The sequence below is a fragment of the Schistosoma mansoni genome, chromosome 4 (genome assembly GCF_000237925.1).
Source record: "Schistosoma mansoni strain Puerto Rico chromosome 4, complete genome".
Classification (NCBI taxonomy): Eukaryota; Metazoa; Platyhelminthes; class Trematoda; order Strigeidida; family Schistosomatidae; genus Schistosoma; species Schistosoma mansoni.
Genome location: NC_031498.1, coordinates 23928938 through 23947101, shown reverse-complemented (window position 1 = coordinate 23947101; position 18164 = coordinate 23928938). Strand labels below are relative to the sequence as shown.

Genomic DNA, 18164 nt, shown 5'->3' with positions numbered 1-18164 from the left:
CTGCCAACACCACAACCATACAATCTTTTAAGACGTGAGATAATGAACTGTCCATCTTTATCAGACGGCCAAACAATTCAAAGGCCATTACAACGGTTCATAATCCTATGATTTGAAACGCAACAATAAAATTGGTGTCTCATCCATCGTAGTTTATCGATGTACAATAGCCGTTTATTTATAAAAGCTATATAACTCGAATTGCATTAGATGTTTAAATACAAAAAGTTAAGTGACCTTTCAGTATAAACTACGTTACTTAAGTTAAAGTATCGAACGAAAATAATATAGTTACACGAATAAAACATTTGCAATGAAAGCTCTTAAAAAGCTAGCGATTCATTGAAGCTCGAGTCTTTAAAGGCTCCGTATTGATAGCGCTCAACTATCAAGGCAGAAGTGATAGATTTATTATTATTGATATGTTAAACAAGCAGTATTCACAGATGTGCTATAATTAAAAGTATATACACTGAGCATCTAACAAGATAACGCGAAACACCACATTATTCAGTTGAGAACACTTTGGAAGCTAATAACCCGATAGAAACAAGCTAATGGCGAACTACAATATAACCTGAACCCTACATATTTGTTCATCCAGCACCATAAAAATAAACATTTCCACAACAGATAAGATCATGAGAAAATAAACAACCTATACCTCAGTTGATAAACTGAGTTGGAACCACAAACTACCTTTGTAGCAACATTATTACCAATAACAAAATAGTAATGTATGCTGTTCGACAGCTTCTTAATTCCCACTCGTTGGTTGAAATTCTAGGCAGAAGTCACAAAGAAAAGGTGACGAAATAGTTTAGGACCTTTATTTTGGCAAAAGACGTCATCTTTCCTTACCAACTAGTCGTAAGATATTCATCCTGTAAATTACAAGGAAATAACGTAACTGATCGTCATCCCAAAATCACTTCTAGTCTAAACAAGAATCCGAATTTAATTACCACGGATAGCCAAATTTGTTTAAAATAGGACGTTCCGACTAGTTACTTAAATAGGATAGATATACAGAGGAACGTTTTTAAAGTAAACTATCTAAGAACAAATAAAGCTTACACGAAGTATAGCGATACCAGCAGACCTTTTCAATGTCAGAAACGACAAAAACAATCTAACAAAATGACATGCTATTATGTACACAACCAAAAGAAAATTTATCTAAGACTGTTTCACAATACTAACGTCTTTTACGTTTTGAATCACGGTCACAAAATTCTCCATCACTAGTACTTTCCACCTCTTCACCATCCTCAGGGTCAGACGTCCGAGAGCGTTGGCCACGTCGATGATGATGATGACGTTTACTACCACTGGCACGATCACCAGTTTGAGGATTCGCAGCCTCATCATCCTCGTCATCATCATCAGCAGCTTCTCCTTCTTCTAATTCTTCATCTTGACGCTTGTCTGTATTTTTGTGATGTTTATGGTGCTTTGATTTGCGATGTTTTGATTTCTTTGATTTACGATGTTTACGCTTCTGTGATGATCCCCTTTCATCGTCCGACCTACGAGTATGACTATGTTCTGAAGGAGCTGGGGAAGGGGAAACAGTTTGTTTTTTCTTCTGATCTTTCATTGCATCGACATCTTTTTCAACATCTTGAATAGAAGCAGACCTACATGTAGGTAAATACATATGTTGATGAATTGCTAACCATATACCATCTACTAAAAAGAAAGGCAAAGTTCATAGACAAAAAACTACTTACAACGGTGACATTTCTGAACAGAAATATATCTTGTTTAAAGATGATGTGATAGTTCGTTACTTACTGCAGTTTAATCACCACTTGTTTAACCGAAGCAATTGCTAGCTTAGAAAAACAAAACAAGCGCCAATATTATTGGAAATATTGTGTTTCACGATAATTATTTTAAAAATTGATGCAACTTTACCGCTTTAAAATGTATTTGTCAGTTATAAAAGGTGAATATGTTTCCTTTTTATTCGAATTAGTTTATTTTTGGAAATTTACACAACCATATCATTGTCGTTCATGGTTATTCGTAGCGTAAACGTTTCGTCAAGGTGTCTTTATCTTTTTCGTAATTTTACAAACATTACTGTAAAAAATAACCATTAATTTCCTCTCTACATTATTGTTTACAATATGTTCATATGAAGAGGAGTAAACATCTTCGTCTCGTTTAATTATCCGTTTCCGTACTTAAGGTTGACGTATCTTATGTATTGATGCCCATCATTACTTTAATTCCTTGTTTAGAATTGTTTTCTTGCCCTGTTTTTTGATTTATCTAGTCCCTCTAGATTTGATATCGTATTAGTATATCCTTAGTGGCATACACTCACTACAAAATATAACATGAATTAATAAGGATCCGTAATTTCCCGTTGTTGATATACAGGGACTATAACTGATCAGTTTTTGCCTTCAAATGTTCAACTTAGGAGGACTGGATTGGTATAGACACGTGAAGTTTCAAATATAAACAATGGGAAATTATCTATGTACGAGTTGTACAAGTCAGTAGCTCGATCAAGACTAAGTAGTTCAATGATTTAGTGTTTGAAGCGACAGGCACTAAAATTTAAGCTTTAGTGTGGACGTCAGTAGTGGAATACGGGTACATCCGGTTAACCTGTCCAAAATAGGGCGACAAAAGAAGCTAGATCCCACTGCCAAGCATAACCTAAATAAAGGTTCTAAATTTAGATTTCGAAAAATTTCAAAACAAGGACACTGATTTCTTGAGATCTCCACAACTGATATCAATAAGTAGTTCGGTTGTTTGTAAATTAATCAGCTTACCCCCATGAAATTAATTACTACGAGAACAGGAATAAAGTTCCCATGCTATACAGAAAACCTCAAAAACAAGTGAGAAATTGATACACTAATTAAGAAAGGTTGACTACACCATAAAAGTTCCTATAAAAATGCTTGAAAAACTAACCTCTCGCATAAATGTTTATCTTTACGAGACCGATGAGCGTCTTCATTTGAGTTGTCAATTGAAATAATATACTCTTTAAAGAGTCGAATCCTTTCTGATTCCAACGACAAACCCTAAAACAAATATTCATTGAAGTAATGAATTGTGAGCAAGAACGAACGCTAAACAACTGAAATAATTGGTCGAAAAAGTGAACAAACAACAAACTAAAAAAGCAGTAAGAGAATAAACAGCGATAGTTAGGGAATAGTGACGATGCCAAGAAACCATATGACATTAATGTCATTAATCTTGACAAGTGTCATCAAAATAAAACGGATGAATTATAGTTAGTATACTAATAATCTAAATGAACTGTACATGCGCATAATCACTATCAATAATAAAAAGTTCTATAATGATTTTACTGTACAATGTGATGATGCAACCCAGTTCGCAACTGTAGCTTGATGTACTGGGCTTTAAGTCACACAGTTTAATATGTAGGAAATAGAGACACTTACAACTTAGCCAAACCAAAGTATGTAGAGTGTGATTAAAATTTGAGACTTACTGGTTAAAAGTTGAGTTTTAACCAATAGGCTACTACTATTCCACTAACTGTGAACACATCGAATACGTGAGATAGGTGGAAATCCAGTAGGCAGTGACGATGAAAAGGAAATCATATAACTCATTTATTCATTGTCAACTCAACAGTAACTATAAAAACAACTCGGAAATCTGGTTGATCGTAAGGCAACTATTAAAGTGAAGTTGGCCAATAAAGTTCTAGAGACGTACATAATGAGAAAATATTCAAGACGTATCTACAAGACCATTAAACTTAAACGTTCTTGAAATGTCTTACCAATTCATAACTGCAAGAAATAAACACATAAATTATAAAAGCAGATCGTAAACAGGATCCTGGATAAGAAAGATTAGTTCAGTGCAGTCTTCTCAGTGAATTTATTTTCAGAGCCCTACCATTTCAAAAAGATACTTAATTTTTTTTAAATAATGATCAGTATTATGTTCGTTGGTAATAATAATAATACACTGGTTAAATATGGTAACGGAGAAACGAAATAAACCAAAATACAGAATTGTCATTCTTATTAAAAAACTGAAGATGGAAATCTCGACAGCTTAAATATTCAAACAGATAAAAGGTAATAATTGTAAAAGAACGGGTTGAGTAACGTGGTACAATAAAAATTTTTAATTAAGGTGGAATGTAATTAAAAAATTAAAAAATAAAGATGACAATCTTAAACCAACAACAATGATGGTTTTCGGAGTCTGATTTCCACAAACAAAATATTCAAAGTTGACTAAATACATCAGTCAAATCAATTTGGCACATGTGCATCCTGTGCGGATTGCCTGAAGTCACAAGCACTACGAGCAGAGATGGGACTGGTCAATTGAAGCCCTACGCATCAATGGGGAGATCCAAATAACCAATACAAAAATGAATTAAAACATTGCCTCATCGCACAAGCTAGTGGCTATCTGGACATAATAGCTAAGTGGATAACGTAGTGGCGTTTGAGGTGAACGGCACTGGGTTCGAGTCCCGGAGTGAACATCAACTCTGGGATGCAGGCACATCCAGCTGACGATACCTATATTGGACGAAACGAGCCTCCTGGGTTCCACTGCTAGCCACCATCCATGTGTGCCTACCAAGTTAAATCAATTTATTTAGAATCTAATCATGAAAGGCTACTAATCAACTAAAAACCAACTGAGATTGAGATTAAAATACAATAAGAAATTGGAAATTTACTTTGAAGGCAGGATGGTCACTCAATTTTTCTCGAACTTCTTCCCAACTAGTATTGGACTGAATGAAGGAGGAATTTGTAAGCATTTCACAGAAGTTTTGTTCAAGTTTTCTCATACGCCTAGCATCATCTCTTTGGCGTTCACGTTCACGACCTTGAGCTTTTTCTAGTAGACCGTCATACGTCATACGCATATTTCCTTCATCTATTCCTTTGCTGCGTTCATCAGAGCTTATTATCTGAAGAAAAATATCCCAAAACTTGATATTAGAATGTAAAACTCCATTGTCATTTAGATATAAAATAATTACCAATAAGTATGAGTCAACGATACTGAACATTTTATATTTACAAAATGCAGCTGGTTTATAATATCCAATTTCACTTTGTTAATTTCTGAGTTCTGCTGAAGAAATTATGGACTTTGCACTTTACTGACAAGGAATCACTGTTTTTAAACATGAACTGTGTAATAACATGGACCAGTGTGAAAACATGACATACAGGTTTACGTTAATAAAACATGTTGTACACTCAAGCACATATTACGAGAAAAAGAAAGAAACTATGGTTCACTGAAGATTTCATTTTTATTTCATTTTATTTTTTACACGATTTCGTTCATACAATCCAGTTGACTAATAACAACGTACAGAACCAGATTATTGATGAAAACGCTCCGCCCCTCAATAAACTTGTCAAAACACAAATCAACTGACCAGAAAACAGTTTTTTATTCTAGTGAAAGTAAACACATATACAAGTTAAAAACAGAAAACGTAATCAAACCCTAAATGAAACACTAGTGGGCGTAGGATTTAGAGTTTAATTCATTAAAAGATGAATTCGTTGATGAAAATGTGAAACTAGATCAAAATAGTTTGTTAGACAAATAACATCACGAATCCATGTTTTGCAACACAGGAACAAAAAATCAACGGAGAAATGAGTGAACAATCGTAAAACTGGCCATGATTAAACCCGATAACCTGATCTTAGTTCTACTAAAGAGTGGGTGAGTCACAAAACTAACACCTTGTATTTGCTAATGATACTTAATCATGTTTACCTTCGTATTTAGCATTTTGTACATAATATGTCAATTTACTAGGAGAAAACTTATTCTGTTGTCTTGTCTTCTGATATTACTCAACTCAATCTGGTGAACAGCCATCACTCGGCATACACTGTAAAATAGCGTTTCATTTACTGATTAGTATCCTCCTGATTGTTTTAACAAGAGAAAGAGCTTCAGAATAAGAACTAAAATCCCCCTCCATAAGAATATATCATCATGACACAGAAGTAAGGTGTTTTATCTTAAGTTAAATTAATCACAAATAGATTGGGTTAAATTTCAGCTAACGTTACGCAAAATGGTAATAGTGCTAACACCTCATGATGATATTTTAAACTGTCAAATTGTAGAGATTCACTACAGAAAACAACAACAAACTTACTGAACAAAAATCTTCGTATGAAACAGACAAGTCGATCGGTGTACAGTTGTATTTTAAAATCTCTTTGATAATCTTCTTCTCAGCTGGGAAACGAGCTCTTAATGCTTCAACATAGAACTTAAATAAATCCAATGGAGTAGAACCACGTTGAGCAAGCATTTTGTGAAATCGATCATCTCTAAAACAGTCGAAAGTACACACAAAGTATGAAGATTTAGCGTCGAATCAAACAAAATTTTGTCTCACCATATATCTGTCATAGGTTACTGTATCAAAGCTCATCCGTACACGTAAAGTGTATTGAATACACATCAATGACGATAATTGTCATCTATAACGGAAGTCACAAGTTTACGTGTTTGATGTCGACAAGCCAAACATATTTCTTATCAAATGAGCTAATATATTCCATGATTGTAAGATTGAATGGTAAAAGCGAGACGTAGGACTATACATTTCTCATTGTCTGTATTTCTCAAATACTTCTTAACTGTCAATATATCGGCTGTTTTGAGGTTGAATTCGCAGTTTTAGGCAGAGAATAGTTGCTATAAGTGTTAGGTAGAATTGATACGTTAGTAAATAATTTCTTGACTTTTTCTGTGCGGTTTACTATTTTTCACAACACTTCACAAATTTCTATACTGTTTTGGATTATCAGAGCCAAAAAATAATGTACTAGAATTAACATAAAATCGCTTACTTGTTTATTATATGGTATAGATCTTTCCATAGAGACATAGAAGTGAGTAATTTCTGTTCGTGCAATTCATCAAGTAAAACTATGAATGCTTCTCGATTCTTTCGTTGTTCCCTTTTTTGTCTCCGACGTTCGCGTTCTTTATCTTCGTCGTGCTCTTGTTCAAGCATGCAAATATGCTCTTCAAAACAGACAAGGGCATCCTCTTTATCTAAGTTTTGTAAATCCACATCTCCAGTGAATCTATCATCAGTGTAAATTTAAAAATACACAGAAGACTAACGGTCGGAACAGACAAAGCAACTTGATATATTACGAGACCACAAGCATAAATTCAGCTGATAAGTCAAGAACGGGTGTAAATATCAATAATATGAAAACCAAATTGATCGACTTAGAATGAGCGAACACCCTTTCCAAATTAACGCTTGATTTGTTAGACGTTTCAGAGATTTTACTGATCCCCCATTACATTTAACTATCAAACCAGAATACGCAGATGACAATGTCTCGCTTGATGGAAACCGAAAAAACCGGTTGCTTGAACACTTTAAGTAACATTGTAAGCAATTCGGAATAGTATGAATGTTATTCTTAATGTATAATATTACACCGTAACTAGTCAGCGTTAGCCCCTAGTTTGACCATAAGGAGTGAAGTAGTTGAGTATATTGATTACTCAACTTTGAAATTCGGATCAATACTGATAGTTTGTTGCCCGACAAAATTTCTTAAGGACATAAAAAGAATAACTCCTACTAATCTGGGTTCCCTGTGGTGTGAGTGGGTCTTGCTCTTCATTATTCTACGGCTACTAAACATCCCCAATGAAAATGACATAGATAGTGTGAAAGTTTATTGTTTCTTTGAAGTTATCTCCATATACTATGGGACGACAGAGCACTGCTAAGGTTAGATCTATGACACTAAGTAAAAATCCAAAGTCCACTCATCAGAACATACATCATCAATCAAGATGAATAGGACATGCGCTTGTCTAAACACCACCTAACCTGCAATGTTCGGTGACGTGGAATTATAAGTTATGAAAAAGTTAACGACGTTTAAGGTATGGTTTACGACGTTACTGACAGTAGGTGAGGACTTGATGGTTGAGGTTACACAATACTCGTCATCAACAGTTCGAGACATTTGACGACATGACTCAAAGTCTGTCACAGTGGTGCGACTGTATTTGTTTTCCATCCTCAACTACTGATTGGTTATTTCAATTACCGGTTTACATTCTCGTTCCTATCAAAATAGCGCACCTGTAACACTCATGACTGCAGCATTGGATAAAACAGTTTTGAATTATTGTATGACTGAACATCAGTTTCTTGAAGATTTTAGGTACGTGTGTCTGAGCTTTCACGTCACACAAATACAGTGTGGTGAAACTAACAGGATGGATAATGGAGGAATAGAAGTAATATCAATAATGACAGTAAAATGACTGAAAATAAAGAATATGGTTAGGAGAGGAACAAAATGTTCACGGGAATAAAACATACGATATGTTGAAGAATCCCAACAAGCACGAAACCTAGGTTCAAGATATCTTGTCAATTACTTCTCACAACTTCACATCAAAACAAAGTGAGTCACAATGTCAAGTGTTGTGCATATATATCTGGTGCCCCCCTGTACCAATATTTGTCAGTCAGTCAGTCAGCTACAACGTAGGACCAGGCACATATATGCATCGGTTCAAGTTGCCATACCTCGTTAGCACAACAAGATGAACACCCGGCCGTTTCTGCTACTTTGACGTGGTGGTCGGGCTTACTTATCGTGATGAACCAATCGAGCTATACTGGCTGGAACAATCGTTCCTCAAGGTCCTATCATGCCAGGTAGGTCAGTTGAAGAGTGGTAAGACTAAAAGCAGCAAACCCAAGGTCCGAAGGCGAAGTCGTACTGCTGACTGTACAGAGGTGTGACAGTAGTAAGGTGTTTCCTTCAGACAACCAACACAACAGCGATGCTGCCTTCCCACAAGGAGGGGTGGGGTTAGAAAAGGTCGACACTAAAAATGCACATCTCGCCTTATCCCACGGATATCCGTCTCCGGCGGTAAGGTCCTTTGAAGAACGGAGCTAACACAAAAACTACCCACAGAAAGGTGGTGTGTGACCGACCCCAAGCAGTTGTCCCTTGGGCACTGCGGTCACGTTCTCAGTTCATTAAGACCACTTCTAACCCAATTTCCTTTTCAGGTACCTCTAGAAGAACCCTTCCACGGTGTGGGCAACCGGGAAGTGATAACTGCCGTCATACTTTTAACAGCACTCAAGACCACCAATATTTATGTTCAAATAAATAAATAATAAACAATGTCAAGCCATTTAGCTTAGCGAGCACAATGAAAACTTGATTGATATAATTTTATGACCACAAACCAGGTAATATCACATCGATTACTACTCAGTAACCGATTAACATAAACGTTAGTCGCGGTTTAGTAACCTACTACCCAATTTCAAGAAATAGTTGAAGTTTAAACATCCTATTGCAGTAATGCTGAGAATAAAGATATAGAACTATCCAAAAACGTGTTCTCAGTTTCAAGTCTGGCGTTCGCAATCATGGCGTGGTTTTTCTTTTATGTTAATATAGAAACACAAATACACATGGAGTGTGAGAACTGTTCTAATCGTCACACATAAATTATTTACTCAAATTAGTACCATCTACAGAATAAACAAACACCGATCACTGAAATAAAGGTAAAATCTGTCTTTTTAAAACAAAAAGTCACACAAATGAATTTGATAATAATCTCTTGCCGGTTCGGTTTAATTTAGTACATGTGACATAACATTAATGGCGGAAATTAATTACATAAGTTTATTCAGCTAACCTGGTATTATCAAGCAGCATTTGTTGTGCTTCGCTCCAGGTCGTCCGATATGTAAGATCAAGCATCTCACTAAGAATTTCATTAAATACTCGTACATTCCTTTTTCGCAAAATCTTAGCTTCTTCTCGTTCACGCTTACCTACCTCTTGCATGACATCATCGAATATTTCACGGCGATCTCGATCGGGGACATCAGTCCATTCCTTCGTGTCCGACAGTAGTTGATCTACTCTACGGTATGACATAGTTGAGTGCAGCTTATTGCATTTTAGAAGATACTTTTCTAGATCCTCTTTCGCCCTTTTAATTCTTATTCTTTGCTCCTCGCGTTCTTCTTTTAACCTTTGAGTTTTGTAAACATTAAATATTTGCTTTTTTTCATTAAACGTCCTCAAGATGGAGTAACGAGGATCCCCGGAGATTAACTTTAGTGCTTGCTCCCACGTAGCCCCACCAGGGACATTGCAATCCCTGAAAAGCCTCCTAAGACCTTCTGCCATTTCTGCTCGGGTCTTATATTCTGGCACTGTCTGAGTATTTGGTGAAAATGTAGTTATATGTGGATTAGATACAGGCTTCTCTTCGTCACTTTCATCTTTATCACTGTCACCTACTTTTTCCGGAGGTAGTGGAATCGAAATTGATGAAGGTCCAGTATCTGACGTATCAAAAGAGGCCAGAGTTGCCTTCATTGCCCTTTCTATTTCTGAAGGCTCAGGAGGCTTATTAACGTCATCTTTTGGGGTGGCTGGTGTACACGGTGTAACCGGAGGCATACTTGGTGGTTGTTCGGGGACCGTAGAATTCGCAGCTGCATTACAGGCGGCTGCTTGGTTTTCAGCGTCTATAAGTTCTTGCGGTTTGATCCATATTGATTGTTTTGTATTCTCATTAAAATAGTAAGGTTTTCCGTTTTCGGATTTAAACTCTTTCCATGGACAGTTGCAAAGTATTTTCTCACGCTGAGTCTTCAACTCTTGAGGTTTTTCCCAAGTCGTCTGTTGAGTGAATGTATTATAGTAGTATTTTCTCCCATCATGAGAATGGTGCTCTACCCAACCTGCATTGATTTGGGCAGCTGACAACTGGGTGACAGAGTTAGCTGGATTAGGAATCGACGCAGGCACGTAGGCTGCGTGAGCATAACCAGGATAACCAAGGTGAGCAGTAACAAAATGATGAGGATAACCTGCCATTACTAAACGAAGTGAAACCTGAAGGATGTCAACACGATTGGTTGATGTACGTCAATTTAGTTGTTTTAACTAGTTTTGGGCGATTGTAAACATAAAGTGAAGAGTGGGAGAATGTATTAGCTATACTCAAAAGAAGCACCAGGGAAAAAAAGACAAACAATTATTTGTCACTCATAACTTGAACAAAAAACCAAAACTAACAAATAATAAATATTTTTTGATATCCCAGAGTGTAGAAAATTGTATTTCAGATGTTTTGTGACTTAATGTAAGTCACTTTTTTATAGTAAATAAATAACCGAAACAAAGTTAACATGAGTTTAAATAGTACGAAGGAATATCACAAAAAGATATTATTAACTTACTAACCAATGCCAAATTTATTTGAAGCTATCAAGTCTAATATTGGCATTGATAACTACAAGGCTAACAATTATTTGAGGCGGCCTAGACTAAATTTTAAGGGATTTTAGAACAGAACGATCTTTTGAGAGCAAATCGTCTGCATTCGAAATTGTTACAAACACTTCCTCGAAACCCAACAATACGCTTAAAGCTTATTAAGTAGCTACTACCTTTATGATTACAAACTGACAACGAAATATCTGAAATACCAAGACGTGTTCTAAAGGTAAAAATTACATGTGAAATGATTTCAGTGGCTGGAATTTAAGTGATCCTAATATTCCGCCCGGCAGTCTGGTTCGAAATTGTACAGAAAAACTTAGTAGACAAGTCTCGCCAAGCTGTTCGCCTAAATCTCGACAAATGCTCATACGAAACACGTTTTGCGTACAGCTCTACAACACTTATGTCAAAATAAAGAACTGAAAAGTTGTAAACAAGAGTATAATCACACGCAAATACATTGAAGATTTACACTTTTACGATGTAGTATGCTAATCATGTTTAACTCGCACACTGAATGTAGCTGACCACCTCATATAGTAATACAAAAACCACGTCTCCACACATCACAAAGACACTAGCACAAGAGGAAAGAAATAAGACCAGCATAGACAGGTGCAAGTGCGTTTAGTACTATACTTATGAAATGGAGAGAAAAAGAATGCACCTGTACTAATGGTAGAATTTTATCCACTCCACGCTTATTAAGCTCGTTCGACTGACAATTAATAGATCCATAGAACGACTGAAATAGGTGCGGAGCAAAACAAAGTAAGTCCCGAAGGATTCCCTTCGAAAAAGTACGGACGATAGTCAAGCGTGCGATTATGAGACCTGTAATACATAGCGCAGACTGAGATGCTAGCTAATTATGACTGGAAGGATACTTAGGAAAAGACTTCAAATATGATATATGCTGTCTTTTTTGAGTGATAGATCAGAATAGATCCCCTTGAAAACACAGCGAGTTTCGCTGTTTATTCTGCAAATTCACTGGGTTTTCAAGGAGATCTGCCATTGGAACAAGAAATCACTGAGATCTCTAAAGTTACAAGATTCGAAGTCAGCTAAACTACTAGAAACCACACACTTTCGGGACATGTCCGACACCTTTTACACTACCCGCTACGATTTACTCTAAGCTCAAACATCAATCTTTTTTTGCTAGAACTTATTAACTACTTGTTGTTTCGAACTTACATCTGTGTGGTCGGAAGGCATTTTTATGGTAATAAAGTGTATTTCTTGTGCTCTCACTTTTGAAATGAAGGACTGAATAAGTTGGTCACTAACTGTAGGAGCGACCATACAGTAATTCGCGGTGTAATAATCCTTAGTACCTATGGCAGTAAATTAGCTGTCGACCGTTCCTCTACAAAACTCAAAAGACGACATCAACACTATGTCTTTGGGCAGGGAACTTCATATTTCACGTAGAGCTATTATGAATAGCTGTCCTAATACGTGTTGTTCGCTACTAAAATGAATGAAGAATGAAGGCTATTATGAGCGACATGTGGGATCATGACCGTATTGCGATTGTGGCGGTCTGCTGATAGACCCTGCAGTGGTTGAGAAAGGTGCCTTCTTAAGACTACTTCAGCATCCCAAACCTGATAAGTCCAGTGGGCTTGATATTCATCCTATGATTATTATAGCCCGATCAGATGTAATTGCTGAACCTATAGCCACAGTGTTTGATATGTCCCTGAGGCAGTCAGGACTGCCAATAGACTGGAAAGATGCAATAATCAGTCCGGTGTACAAGGCGGAGGATAGAGATAGAATTGGTAATTATCAACCCGTTAGTCTAGCCAGTGCAGTTGTAAAACTAATGGAAAAGATTATTCGGATGGCTGTTACAAACTATTTGGGAGGACATAATCTTTTGGGAAAAGATGGTTTTCGGAAAGGCCTATCATGTTTGGCAAATCTTCTAGTAGCAAGAGAAGATTCTGCTGTGGCAAAAGATCGAAATATTCCTGTAAGTGTGATTTTCAAAGGTCTAAGTTAAGCCTTTGATAAGGTTTCTATTCGGGTCTTTAATTAAAACTGGAAAGTTTTGGAATCCGTTATACGGTCATAGACTGGATAAGTCACTTTCTCTATGACAGGAGACAAGGGGCAAGGGTAAATGGAGCTCTCTCATCGTGGGAACCTGTAAAATGTGGGGTTCCCTAAGACACACTCCTCGATCCTCTTCCCTTTTTACTTTATGTAAATGATTTACCAAATGTAGCAAAGTCTTCCGTTCTACAATTCACCGGCGACATAAAGATTTAGAGACCCATACACAGTACGTCAGAGAGAATAGTATTACACGATGATTTCAACTCATTGGTGGCATGGGTGAACAGATGGTCACTAGAAGTGAATCCTAACAAAAGTGTGGTGATGCAATTAAATAACCATGGTGATTAGTATCCCCACTCGATATATGGATTCGTATTACCAAAAGTGATATTAAAACTACTAGTAACTGTGAGGCTGTTGCTGCAAAAGGCTATGGGGTACTGTGGGTTAATCGTATGTCTTTTTAGTATTTGGATGAAGAAATGTTTAGAATATTATGCCCGACTTTCAAGCGACCACATTTGGAATGTGAGATTCAAGTAGTTAGTCCTTATTCCAAGTATGAGGCGGATATGCTGGGACGAGTCCAACGACGAGGGACTAAAATGGTGAAAGGTCTATCTCGCCTATCTTATGAAGACAGACTGAGACACCTCAACTTATTTCCGTTATCTTACCGTAAAATACAGGGTGATCTAGTGTTAGCCTGTTATGTACTGAAAGATGACGTTGGTATTAATGTCTTATCTTTTCCATCCGTCTAGGACTGATCGTTTAGGAGGACATTCGAAGAAAGTTCAGAAACCGAGACCAAATCGTTTACGTCTGGAGTTTTGTTCCTCTCATCAAGTACTGAATTACTATGATTCTCTACTACAACATGTAATATCGGCACCTACTGTTGATATATTCAAAGCGAGATTGGATCTCCACAGTATTACAAACTGCAAGGATTAACATAGGTCAATAGACCTCCTACCCTTATTACTGAAAACTGAAGACCGTGCTCATACTGACCCCTCTTTGCTCATTAGGTTGCGTATTACGGGCATACCAGCAAACTAAGTATGGTTTATTTGTTAGCCTTGATGAGCTTGCGCGTACTAGATTTTAGGCAGGAGAACGAGTGAAAGGATTAAGTGAATGAACGTCGAATCAGCTTGTTGACTGGCAGTCTGAGGATTTCATTTTTTGTCCACGCTGACAGAGTTGTGTTTGCTGGGCTAGGATGTGCCTTCGAAATTTGACCTAACAGATTCACAGTTGATGTTGCTAAAGAAATTCATATGAGTGCATTTTTCCGGTGATTCAGTTACAAAGACAGAATGGTGCAGCAGTGGATCGCCCTGTTTAAAGGGGTATAAGACTAATAGGTAGGCAACTTTCGACGCTGTGTTAATGAAATTTCTTTTCAGACAAAAGAATAGTCTGTCTGATTCTTCTATCAAGCACCAATGTCATTATTTTCCATGAATTAGATATTCCGAACTTGAAGTCATCCGAGTATAAAATCGGGAGAAATTTGTTCTTAGTCTGTCGGGAGATATAACTGAAATGATGGTAACTCGGACTATTCGTCTAGCTAAAGGAATTTAAATGAAGTATCCACAATCTTCGTGATGAACTAGCATGAACCTATTGTTTTATAGCAGTCGGGATATAGGTGTAAGTGAACAATTTTAGGTGTTGGTAACATACAATTAGGTTTATATTGCGACTTACGCTCAGGAGCACTAGCAGTAGTCTGACTTATCATTGTCGCTCAATAGGAGAAAAGCAGGTAGTGTCGTTGAGTAAGAGGAGTAAATAAACGAGATGGAATATTTCCATTTTTATCTTATTCTGTCATCTTTTATTTTGGCCAGTGGTGGGTGGGCCGTGAGGCCCTAGATAACCACCTGACATTCACGTGAAACAGCTCACTGACAGGACAACTGATTATGCTGACCACATCAATGTTCCACTTTTGAATGGATTTGCAATGCACAAAGTCTGATCACTCCTGGTTGCTTGACCGTTAATGAGTAGCCATATGACGATCAACTTTCAGTTCGTCTTGGTGATTTTCGAACAACAATACCTTTTTGAAGTGGTTTAAACTACCTTATTTGCTGTTACATATATTAGCGGGAACAATCCTAGCTTCCGTGAACTGTCATAACATTATTTTGTCTTAGTTTTATAACTCTGAACGGTCTTCGGTATAGGTGTGACAAAATGTAATTTATTGTGATGGAGGAATTCAGGTTATGCCAAGTTAATAGATAAAACGTACCCTAACCCCAATCACCTAATCAACTACCAAGAATCCTTGGGTGGATTACTGGATAGAAGCTAGCAAGCGGTGAGGCTCAAAGACGGGAGATAGATCTGATCTAATGAGGGTAAGGCTAAAATAAAGATAGGGTGTAAAAACTGGTAATTTCCAAATCGCGACATAGGAATTTAGTAAAAGCTGGTAAGATACATAAATAATTTCGCCACCCCTTCCAAATGCTGTTAAATCCTTGTTCTAAGTGCTTGAGTTTGATTTGCATGTAATAGACCGTCGTGGTTTGAATTTGAAGCTAATTTGAAGTCATAAAAATGAATTGAAGTGCCATGCGTAAGAGAAGGATATCAATATCATTGATTAATCGCCTCACCCCAAACCACAGTGATGGTCCTGAAACCAACTAAATTTCCAGCCCCGATGTCTGTGAGTATTTTGAGGTTATCATGCTTGCTGTTCAGTAACTTGTTCTTTCATCCTACCAACACATAAGCAGCTGAAAATCAACATATAAAAACATAGTATCAGGACTGCCTTAACTTTGTCTTGATTCATCAGATCGTGGCAGTCAGCAATACACCTTCTATGAACTTTTGATAAGCTCATTTGGCATGAGGATAGAATAATATGTTTAACACGAAAGAAAAGTTACAAATGGTGACTACGTCTACATAGCTGAGTCATGAAGCCACTATTAAATGTTCACCTCTTTTGATCTTCCATAAGTGTTAAATGTTGAATACAAGTCTGCTCTGGTATCGTATCTTCAGCTTTAGATGCTACATCATCCACTCACTAGCATCGACATGAGGTTCTACATCACTATCACACCACTATATCAATATCACTACCTGATTCTCCATATAACAACCTCTCTATCTCTTCGTGTAGTATGCCAACGGTAAGACTAGTTGACATGAAAGGCACAATACCCACGTGCATCAGAAAGTCAACACGGTCCACCAGACAGATTGCTTTACCAAGACCTAAATCCTAATTACAAAAAATTAGGGAGTCTAAAAGTTTATCTCACACTTACGAAAATACTGATCTATATAGTACTGGCATCCGTCAGTTACGAAACTCTCTTGCCGAAATAAACGGTCGACTTAACCAACCAACACCTCTCACGTTTTCCGAGGTCTCAACTTCGTACATGCGTATGTTGACGACTGTCTGATAGCAAGTACAGACAGAGAATCCCTTCTCCAGCATCTGGACATTGTTTTCGGACGACTTCAAAGGCATAGCATTACTGTAGACATTCAGAAATGCCAAATTGGAACTGACTCGTTAGAATTCCTAGGACACACTATTGATGCTCAAGGCATTCGATCTCTTAGAAGCAAAGTAGAGGCCATTCTGGATTACCCAGAGCCGCCCACCATCAAGCGATTGCGCACATTTAACGGTCTCGTAAGTTTTTATGGGCGGTTCATACCAAAATGCGCATCCCTTATGAAACCGCTAACCGACCAACTTCATGGAGATGCGAAATCAATTAATCTAGACAACACTGCGCGGAAAGCATTCTCCACAATTAAGGAACTCATCACAAAGGCAACCCTGCTCGCACATCAGGACACTCAAGCGCCAATTAGTATCACAGTAGACGCATCCGACTCAGCAATCGGAGGAGTCTTACAACAATGGGTTAACCACTCTTGGCAACCTTTAGGATTTTCCTCGAGACGGTCGTTAGAAAATGAATCGGGGTACAGCACTTTCGGTAGGGAACTCCTAGCTGTGTATTGTGTTGTACGGCATTTCCAACGTTCCATTGAAGGAAGAGAATTCATAATTTTTACCGATCATAAACCTTTTACCTTCTCTTTAAGCTCATCTCCAGTCAAGTACTCACCTTGAGAGTCTCGACAACTGGACTACATTTCGCAGTTTACTTCAGATATACAACAAATTTCTGGAGCAAACAATGTAGTCGCAGACGCCTTGTCTCGAATAAGTTCCTTGAACAGTTTCCAAGGACTCAACCTTCTTAAACTCGCTCAGCTTCAAAAAGAAGACATTGATCTTCAGCATGAGTTATCCTCGACAACTCTTAAACTAAGTATTAAGCAGATGGGAACAGGTAAGGAAACCTTACTTTGCGACACATCTACAGGTAGGGATCGTCCAATAGTACCAAAACATTATCGACGCAACGTCTTCAATATTCTGCAAAAACTTTCTTACACAGGTGTTTGTGCATCCATCAAGCTTATAGCAGAACGGGTTCGCTTGCCTGGTATGAATATAGACGTGAGGGAGTGGGCACGCTCCTGTGTAAGCTGCCGGAAGTCTAAGGTGATGAGACACAACCAATGTCCCTTGGGCTCTTTCAAAACTCCCGATACTCGTCTCGACCATGTTCATCTGGGTTTGATGGGGCGCTTACCAGATTCAAATAGATACTCATATCTCTTAAACTGTGTAGACTGTTTCACTCGATGACCAGAAGCAGTGCCTATCAAGGGCATTAC

At 37.5% G+C, this 18164-nt stretch overlaps 1 protein-coding gene across 1 annotated transcript; it reads right to left on the bottom strand.

Moving 5' to 3' along the window:
• Positions 1-1134: 1134 nt before the first annotated feature.
• Positions 1135-11669, bottom strand: Smp_056640 (huntingtin interacting protein-related). Its single transcript, XM_018797266.1, has 6 exons — positions 9736-11669; positions 6876-7115; positions 6173-6350; positions 4715-4951; positions 2941-3053; positions 1135-1640 (listed from the first exon to the last, which is right to left on the bottom strand). Exons 1-6 carry the CDS (start codon positions 10929-10931, stop codon positions 1199-1201), a joined length of 2406 nt encoding a protein of 801 aa, XP_018652324.1. The 5' UTR covers positions 10932-11669; the 3' UTR covers positions 1135-1198.
• Positions 11670-18164: the final 6495 nt, after the last annotated feature.